Source organism: Phocoena sinus, chromosome 19, assembly GCF_008692025.1.
Source record: "Phocoena sinus isolate mPhoSin1 chromosome 19, mPhoSin1.pri, whole genome shotgun sequence".
In the NCBI taxonomy this organism is placed as follows: domain Eukaryota; kingdom Metazoa; phylum Chordata; class Mammalia; order Artiodactyla; family Phocoenidae; genus Phocoena; species Phocoena sinus.
In genome coordinates this window covers 2554488-2564683 of record NC_045781.1, presented here as the reverse complement: position 1 = coordinate 2564683, position 10196 = coordinate 2554488, and the positions used below count along the sequence as shown (strand labels likewise).

Genomic DNA, 10196 nt, shown 5'->3' with positions numbered 1-10196 from the left:
CGGCAGGGGGACTCCCAACCACTGCGCCACCAGGGAAGCCCTATTTATCCTTTTATTAGGAGGTTTTTTTTACAGGGAAGAGCCAAAACTGACTACGTGTTGGATCTGTTTCTTTAACTTTTGCTTCCCGTTGCTTTTGTTCACTAAAAGGATACTGTCTATACATAATGGCCTGCCTTGGGGAAACCTGCCTTCTGCCTGAAGGTTAAACCAAAGTGCCTTTGTTCAGGGAAACATCGGGACCCTGTTCGACCTGTGGATGGCTGCAAGAAAGAAGAAATTAACACATCCCCTCCCGGAGGCTGGCCATTCCAGGAGATATTTGCAAATCTTATGGCCTTTTTTACTTTACTTCCTCATCTCCTCCCCCTCTCTGTTCTATAAAAGAAGCTGACATCCAAACCCTGATAAGATGGTTATTTGGAGACTTTAGTCTGCCGTCTTCTCAGTCTGCAGGCTTTCCGAACACCTCGTCTCCAATTTATTGGCCTGTCGTTCGGTGAGCAGAGCGAGCTTGGACTTGAAAGCAGTTTTATATTTTCTAGATACAAGTTCCAGATCAGATATTTTCAGATACTTATCAGTATACTTTTTTTTTAAGTAGTACCTTCCTTCATCTACCTTTAAATTTATTTATTTTTGGCTGTGTTGGGTCTTTGTTGCCGCACGTGGGCTTTCTCTAGTTGCGAGGAACAGGGGCTACTCTTCGTTGCGGTGCACGGGCTTCTCATTGCGGTGGCTTCTCTTGTTGCGGAGCAGGGGCTCTAGGCACGCAGGCTTCAGTAGTTGCAGCACGTGGGCTCAGTAGTTGTGGCTCGCTGGCTCTAGAGCACAGGCTCAGTAGTTGTGGCACATGGACTCAGTTGCTCTGCAGCATGTGGGATCTTCCCGGACCAGGGCTTGAACCCTTGTCCCCCGCATTGCCAGGTGGATTCTTAACCACTGTGCCACCAGGGAAGCCCTATCAGTATACTTTTATACCAAAAATCTTTACTGTGTTTGTATAACTGAATGTTATATTAACAGGCACAACTGGAATCAACTGATCTAGAAACTGTGTGACTGGTTTTCAGTAAGTGGTGGGAACCTATTTGCCAATTCCCTTGAGTCTGGCCTGTTAGCCAAGGTCATTCACTGGCAAGTGTTTTCAGTCTTACCCTGTGCCAGATGCTATTTCAGGAACTAGGGATCCAGGCAGTAAAATATCCCAGAGCTTATATTCTGGTAACAAGATAGATACGGCGTCAAGTAATTCTAAGTCTATGAAGAATTGTTACCTGTTAATTGGGCTTCTCTCAGTATCTTTCACAAAAGGAATAGAGGATGTCATTCCATCTGGTGAGTCCATTGAGGCTGGTTGTACAGACTTGAGAATTTGATACAAGGTTCTCTTTTGAATTGTGTCACTTTTCCAACAGGTCCCATTTGCTTCGTTTACCAAAGAATCTACTTCTCCATTAAAACCTGAGCTCTCAGCCTTGCGTTAAGATGGGAGAAGCCAAATTATCCTCCTTTTCCAGCTATGGACTGCAATGGTGTTTCAAGCAGCTACACAAAGAAGAGTTTCAGATATTTAAGGCATTACTAAAGGAAAGCGCTTCGGAACCGGCAGCCTGCTCTTTTCCACTGGTTGAAGTGGATAACGCCGATTCGGAACAGCTCACCTCCCTCTTGCATGAGCATTATAAAGAATCTTTTGCCTGGAAGATATCCATTGACATCTTTGAAAAGATGAGCCTGTCGGCCCTCTCAGAGATGGCCAGGGATGAGATGAAAAGTGAGTAAGAGAGATTTGGGGCAGATCTAGGGGTAGGAGAAAAGGGAGGTGACCTCAAGTTCCCATGGGAACGGGAAAGGTATCATTGTTCTCTCAGGGGGTCCACCTCTACAGCGTGAGTCTGAACTAGGAGAGCTAACTCACTCATTGGTCAACCTCCCTGGCTGGAAGCTAGAGTCGTCTCCAGCCTGTGAAACAATGAAGGAGAAGACAGGGGTAGATAAACCCTCTATCTGGACAGAATTTGGTCACAGTTAGTAGATGGGATTTGTAGTCAGAAGTGCGTAGCTCTGCTGTCACCACAAGTATGACTTCTGGCAAATTTTTCCTACTCTGACCCCTGGATTCCACATCTGGGAACAGTGACTGTGAGGCTTATCTGTGCTGTCGCAAAGGTTCCATAAGATAATGTATAGAAAGTGGTTAACAAAGCTTCACTCATTTTTTGAGAACACTAATGGCTGTACAATGGGCATCTCCCTTATTTCTTGCCCCAGACTGAGGAACTAAGGTTCAAGGAACTTCTCTAAGGACTGACCTTCCTCAGAATGTTGGTGCCCATATTATAGCAATGTACTTACATCAAATTGTGTAGTTATCTTAAGGTATTTAGGAGAAAGGTAGTAGAAAAAATTAATAGCTCTCCTTCATCAGGAGGAATTGTCTCCTCAACTGTGGACAAAAACTTAACGAAGAGCCCCAAGTATAAGCAATCAGATTGGCCCTAAAGACTTACAGGTATTACATGCCTATATGTAGCTCATCGGCTGTAGCTGCAAAGGGCTTGAACAGAAGCTATTCCTTCGGAGCCTCAAAAAAGCCCTGGGTGGAAAACGTATTAGTATTATTCACAGGAAATAAGGGTTATAAAATTAAAACAATTGTTGGTGTTTACCAGTCAGTACCCCAGTCTAAATACCATGTTGAAGTTGTCATGTGCTCTGCTGTTGATTTTCAAACTCACCCAAAAACTAGGTTCCCCACGACAGAAGCTAAAATAGAGATTCTACCAAGTTACACAAGTTGACCGAGTTCGTGACCTAATATGTGACGAAAATTACTTAACATTCATTTTGCATATCTTTAACAATTATTTTGCATACTCTCGTGTATCGTGTGCCAGAGATTTATAGCTTGCAATGCAATAGGGAAGAGGGATAAATGGGCAATTTTTTAAATGGATGGTGTAGAAAAATATGTGAAGACTAGAATCACTTCCTAGAAGAAGTAAGGTTTAGGCTGAGACAGAAATGAAGAAAAGGAATTAGCCAAGCTAATTGGGTAGAGGAGAACATTCTGACCAAAAGAGAGCAACATTATGAAGTCTTTAACAAAGAAAGAGGTTGGATAGACCATGAAGCATTGGAGAGAATATGGCAGGAGATGAAGATAAAAAGATGGTCTAGGGGCTTCCCTGGTGGTGCAGTGGTTGAGAGTCCGCCTGTCGATGCAGGGGACGCGGGTTCGTGCCCCGGTCCGGGAAGATCCCACATGCCGCGGAGCGGCTGGGCCCGTGAGCCATGGCCGCTGAGCCTGCGCGTCCGGAGCCTGTGCTCCGCAATGGGAGAGGCCACAACAGTGAGAGGCCCGCGTACAGCAAAAAAAAAAAAAAAAAAAAAAGATGGTCTAGAAGTCAGACAGCATCTTGAAAATAATTTTAATAGCAAAGCATAAGCAATTAAATAGTTTTATTTATTTATTTATTTATTTTTGGCTGCATTGGTTCTTCGTTGCTGCACGTGGGCTTTCTATAGTTGCTGTGAGCAGGGAATACTCTTTGTTGCGGTGCGCGGGCTTCTCATTGCCGTGGCTTCTCTTGGTGCGGAGCACGGGCTCTAGGCACGTGGGCTTCAGTAGTTGCGGCACGCAGGCTCAGTAGTTGTGGCCTACGGGCTCTAGAGCTCAGGCTCAGTAGTTGTGGCGCACGGGCTTAATTGCTCCGTGGCATGTGGGATCTTCCTGGACCAGGGATCGAACCCGTGTGCCCTGCGTTGGCAGGTGGATTCTCAACCACTGCGCCACCAGGGAAGCCCAATTAAATAGTTTTAAAGGGGTAGGGGTAGAAATAATCAAACTGGCATTTCAGCATTGTTGCTGAAGTCATGAGTGGTCTGGAAAGAGTCATGAGTGGATGTGGGGAGACCAGTTAGGGGTCCATTCTAGCATCCCATGGGAGGAATAAAGGCGGCTTGGACTAGGGTGATGATGGCAGTTAAAGAAAAAGTAGAAATGGAATTACAAGATATTTTGGAAGCAGACACAACAGTTTTTGAGGACTAAATGCAGATGGAGAATATGGGATCAAGCATGGTACCCAAGTTTCTGGCATGAGTGACGGGGTGGATGGGGTTCCATTGCCTCATCCCAGGAAATACTGGAAGAGATTTTTGCAGCAAGTAGATGGGGGAGGGGGAGGGAGGATTGGTCAATGTTAGAGCTTATGAGTTGAAGGTACCTCTATTTGGAGAACTCACAGGCATCTGAGTAGTTAACTAACTATTCTGACGTTCGAGAGAGGTGTTTAAGATGACTCTTGACGATTAACTCTTTTTTTTAATTTATTAATTAATTTATTTATTTTGGCTGCCTTGGGTTTTCGTTGCTGCACGCGGGCTTTCTCTAGTTTCAGCGAGCGGGGGCCACTCTTCGTTGTGGTGTGCAGGCTTCTCATCACAGTGGCTTCTCTTGTTGCAGAGCACGGGCTCTAGGGACGTGGGCTTCAGTAGTTGTGGCACGTGGGCTCAGTAGTTGTGGCTCGCGGGCTCTAGAGCGCAGGCTCAGTAGTTGTGGCACATGGGCTTAGTTACTCCGCGGCATGTGGGATTTTCCTGGACCAGGACTCGAACCCGTGTCCCTGCATTGGCAGGCGGATTCTTAACCACTGAGCCACCAGGGAAGCCCTTGACAATTAACTCTTAATAACCATAATATACTGTCTTATTATATGACCTACCCAGGATCATACAGCAAAAATGGGACTGAAATGTACATTTACGTGCTCAAAATCAGACAGTCTTTACTATAAATCTCTGCTGCTTAACCGTGCTGGTGGTATTTGAGGGTCTGTCTCCATTTTTCTCATTTCAGACTAGTCATGGAATAAACTGTGAGATCCTGAGACTAGTCTTTGTGGCCCTCAGTAATTTGGGCAGAGGATGTGCTCATCCCTGATTTGGGGAATTGCCGTGACTTTATTGAGACATTATCTCATCTACTCTCTATTGCAGAATATTTACTGGCTGAAAAAGCAGAACATTCTACACCAACAAAGACGGACCAAGGTCCAAGCATGGAAGAAGTACCAAGTTAGTGGGGGAGAGGGGGGTGGAAAATGGATATGTATGAGTGTTGCTGCTATTAACATTTATGTATCAGGAAATTATCACAGAAAAATATTTATTGAGATCTAAGATAGTAATATCTCAGTAAGATATGGGGTAGATACATCTAGTAGAATTTGGTGTTGAGGGTTTCAGAAAAACAGAGGTTCAGGAATTGTTCCCACCTTTCTGTTTAGACAACCTGGTGATGTGGAAAGTCAATGATTGTTTTCAAAAATATTGATTGATTGATTGACTTATTTGGCTGCACAGGGTCTTAGTTGTGGCACATGGGATCTTTGTTGCCACATTCAGGATCTTAGTTGCAGCCTGTGAACTCTTAGTTGTGGCATGGCATGTGGGATCTTAGTTCCCCGACCAGGGATTGAACCTGGGCCCCCTGCATTTGGGAGCATGGAGTCTCAGCCACTGGACCACCAGGAAGTCCCGAAAGTCAATGAAGTAAATTTCAAACTCTGAAATCACTTCAAGCTGGGCTTTTATTCCATCTGTACAACATAACTTACGTTGGCAGGTATGGGTTACTTTAATCATTCCTTGGACAAATATTTGAAAACCTCATAGCTGCCAGTATTGTCCATTTTCAGTTGGAATGGGTAGTAACAAATACCAACAATGACGACATTTCTAGAATACTTGCCATGGGCCGGGCGCTGTTCTCACATTTTGTGATTATGTCGTGGGATCCTACACCTGTCTCATAAGGGAGGTATTAATATCCCCATTTTATTGATGAAAAACTATGATAGAGTGATGATGTGGGGCTAAAATTAGATTTCTGTATAAGGGAATGAGCCCAATATCTGTTCCAAGGTAAGTTCAGAAATAGAAGCTTCTTTCTAATTATAATTTACAGGAAACTTACCAGAAGGAGTAAGTTTTTGGTTAGAGGTAAAAGCTGAAATGAGTTTTTGGTGCATTGAATTTGAGGTCCCTTTAAGGTAGTGAGTTAAACATATGATCCTGGATTTGTAGGGAAGAGATCAGCACTAGAGAGCAATATTTGTAACTCTTAAGTACAGACATGATCATTAAATCCATGGAAGAAGAAAAGGTGTCTCCCCCCGACCCCTAGTATCCCCTTTGGTAACCCTAAGTTTGTTGTCTGTGTCTGTGAGTCTATTCGTTTTGTAAATAAGCTCATTTGTATCATTTTTTAGATTCCACATATAAGGGATATCATGTGATATTTGTCTTTGACTTACCTCACTTAATATGATAAACTCTAGGTCCATTCATGTTGCTGCAAATGGCATTATTTCATTTTTTATGGCTGAGTAATATTCCATTGTATATATACACAACACTGTATATAAAATAGGTAAACAACAGGTACCTACTGTATAGCACAGGGAACTATATTCAATATCTTATAATAAACCATAATGGAAAATAATCTGAAAAAGAATATGTGTTTATATATACTCATAAATATATATAAATAAATATAGATATATACAAATATTTATATAAATATATATTAACTGAATCACATTGCTATATAGTTGAAAATAACATAACATTGTAAATTAACTGTACTTCAATTTAAAAAGAAAAGAAAAAGAAAAAGCGGCTGAGGAAGAGGCAAAGAAGGGTTGAATTCAACTGCAGCCTCTCTTTCTGGGGTTCCTCTACCTCTACAAAAACCTACAGCCCAGGAGCACAGTCTGTCCTTTTGACGGAAGAGAATACATCAGTGTGACCTCAGCAAATGGACCTTGTTCAGATCTCAGAGCGTCTGCTGCTTGTGGGTTTAATACAGATCTGTTCATGACCTTCCTGATGCAGAACAATGAAGTTTAAGATTTAGAACTTTTGTGTAGAGATTTTATGTAGGGCTAGTCACTGTCTCATGCACTTGTATAGAGAGAGTCTTACTCTCTTTTTTTTTTTTTTTTTAAAGATAATGGTAGTACCAGCAAATGTAAGGAACCGGATAGGAATTTTTAATATTTAAAATTTTTATTTTATATTGCTGTATGGTTGATTTACAGTGTTGTGTTCATTTCAGATGTAGAGCAAAGTGATTCAGTAACACATATATATCTCTTCTTTTTCAGATTCTTTCCCATATAGGTTATTACAGAATATTGTGTTCCCTGTGCTATACAGTAGGTCCTTATCAGTTACCTATTTTATATATAGTAGTGTGTATATTTTTCTCCCTCCCCCCCCCCCCCCCCCCCGCCATTTCCCATTTTGGTAACCATAAGTTTCTTTTCTAGGTCTGTGAGTCTCCTTCTGTTTCGTAAGGAAGTTCATTTGTATCCATTCTTCGATTCCACCTATAAGTGATATCTATGATACTTGTCTTTCTCTGTTCCACTTACTTCACGTAGTATGATCATCTAATTTTTTATGTTAGTGCATACCTATTGGATGTCAGAGACTGTTAAAGAGGCTACAGGTATGGAGGTAAAATGACAAGGTATTTTTCTCACGGAGCTCACCTTGGAAGCTGAGAGCTAGATAATTAAACACATAAAAGAATTGCCATTTATGACAAATGTCGGGAATAAAATAAAGAGGGTAAGGTTGAAAGAATTACACTTTGTAATGATAATAGTGGCCATTGCTCATCTTTGCCAAGCCCCGTGCCGATAAATATCGAAGGCACTTTTTGTTCCTTAAATATTTGCCGCAGCCCTTGAAGAAGATGTCCATCTCATCTTATGGGTGAGGAAATGGAGGTCCAGAAAATGAGGCAACTTGTTCCAAATCACAGACACTATAGAGCTTCGAGTTCCAGGCAGTACCAGTCTAACTTCAAAGGCTGTGCTTACCTCCCCGTAAACAGCAGTATCCCCTGTCACATGGAGCTGTTTCTCCACAGTAGCCTGGGACTCCTGGGCTGGAACTGAATGTGCACGCCCACCCCGAGGTCTGGAACGCAGGGCCACGCACACATCCTCAGCTCCCCCAAGCTTCTCTGTCTTTCAGAGACCACATAGGCATGTTCAATGTAGATTATTCAGTGAATACGTAGTTGTGTGTCCACAGGGCACCAGGCACTGTTACAAATACTGAAGATACAGTAGCAAGAAGTCCCTGCACAGAATCCATTGCCAGAGACAGACAATAAGCAAACAAAAATGTAACCTATCAGGTATGAAGTCCTGGAAAGAGAAATCAGGTTAAAGGGACACAGAGCTATTTTGCAGAGCATCCGTAAACTTTGAGGAAGTGATCTTCATACGAGGGACAGAGCTTGTTATATGTACGTTGCTAGGAAGAAACAAAAGACCCACAGCTGTAGGCTGTGTGACTTAGGATCCACTAGGTCTGCGGTTTTTGTTTTGCTTTTTTGCTAGTTTTTTACTAAAATCCGGACTTTCTTCAAACTCTCTATCTCGTTCTTCTTCTCTCCTGTCCGACTCAGGCCACAGAAATGACCAACAAGACTATAAGAGTCACGTGATGAGGAAATTCTCCACGAAGCTGGATGCACACCAGAGCTTTGAAAAATTTGCCTCTGACTGTCCAGATGTGCACGTGTTGTTGGGGGCTTTTAATCCAGACCAGGGGGGCTTCCGGCCTCTCACTGTGGTTCTACACGGAAAGGCGGGAATCGGGAAATCGGCTCTGGCCAGAAGGATCCTGCTGTTCTGGGCACAAGGTGAGCTCTACCAGGGCCTGTTCTCCTATGTCTTTTTCCTCCATGCCAGAGAGGTACAGTGGACGAGGGAGTGCAGCTTTGCAGAGTTAATCTCCAGGCAGTGGCCAGACACCCAGGTCCAGGTGGAGGAGATCCTGTCCCAACCAGAAAGGCTCTTGTTTGTGGTTGATGGATTTGAGGACCTGGACCTCGCCTTCAAAGACGACGACTCAAATCTCTCTGGAGACTGGGCGGAGAAGCAACCCGTGTCCGTCTTGATGCACAGTCTTCTGAAGAAAGTCTTGCTTCCCGAATCTTCCCTGATCGTCACCGTCCGAGACTCGGGCATAGAAAAGCTCCAGTCCGTGCTCCTGTCTCCCCATTACCTGTTGGTTGGGGGACTCTCAGTGGAAAAAAGGATGCAGTTGCTTCTTGAGCATATGAAGCATGAACATCAAAAGATGCAAACCTTGCGTTCAGTAGTGGGCAACCATGAGGTGTTTGACAAGTGCCAGGTGTCCGTCGTGTGCTCCCTGGTCTGTGAGGCGCTCAACCTGCAAGAGGCACTAGGAAAGAGCCTTTCCATCACTTGCCAGACTCTCACGGGCTTGTATGCCTCATTCGTGTTCCATCAGCTCGCTCCAAAAGATGCAGTCAGGAGCTGTCTGCGTCAGGAAGAAAGAGTCACCTTGAAGGGCTTGTGCCAGATGGCTGTGGAAGGCGTATGGAATACGAAGTTCGTGTTTTACAGCGATGACCTGGGCATTCACGGACTGAAGGGACCTGAGCTCTCTGCTCTGTTTCACACAAGCATCCTTCTCCAAAGCAGCCGCTGTGAAGAGTGTTACATGTTCTTACACCTCAGCCTCCAGGAGTTCTTTGCTGCCTTGTACTATGTCCTGGAAGGATTGGAAGGAGAGGGGGACCCCTACCCTCTGTTCACTGAGAATGTAAAGAGTTTGATGGAACTCAAGCAAATCGACTTCAACGTCCACTTGGTCCAGATGAAGAGGTTCTTGTTTGGCCTCATGAGCAAAGAGGTGATGGGGGCGCTGGGAACCCTCCTGGGATCTCCTGTCCCCCTGGTGGCAAAGCAGAGGCTTCTGCACTGGATCTCTTTGTTGGGTCAACACACCAACACCACTGCCCCGCTAGACTTCCTTGACGCCTTCTACTGTCTTTTTGAGACACAGGATGACGAGTTTGTTCGCTCGGCATTGAACAGCTTCCAAGAAGTGTGGCTTCCACTGAACCGGCCAATGGACTTAATAGTGTCTTCTTTCTGTTTCCGGCATTGCCAGTATTTACGGAAAATTCGGTTGGATGTCAGAGAGGTCCCAAAGCATGAATTTGCTGAGGCATGGCCCAGCATTCCCCAAGGGTGAGTACCTTATCTCTGCAATTCGTCTTTTTCTTTCCATCTTTGGGAGGGGGGCTATAATTGACAGATGAAAATTGCATATATTTAAGATGTATGCCTTGG

At 44.0% G+C, this 10196-nt stretch overlaps 1 protein-coding gene across 1 annotated transcript in view; it reads left to right on the top strand.

Annotated features, from left to right (window-relative positions):
• The first annotated feature begins 1473 nt into the window (after positions 1 to 1473).
• Positions 1474 to 10196, top strand: part of NLRP5 (NLR family pyrin domain containing 5) — a 29436-nt gene continuing 20713 nt past the window's right edge. Inside the window, exons 1-3 of the mRNA XM_032613985.1 lie at positions 1474 to 1777; positions 5005 to 5082; positions 8498 to 10094. Of these exons, the coding sequence (XP_032469876.1) occupies positions 1489 to 1777; positions 5005 to 5082; positions 8498 to 10094 (1964 nt within the window). The 5' untranslated portion in view covers positions 1474 to 1488. The remainder of the gene's footprint in view (positions 1778 to 5004; positions 5083 to 8497; positions 10095 to 10196) is intronic.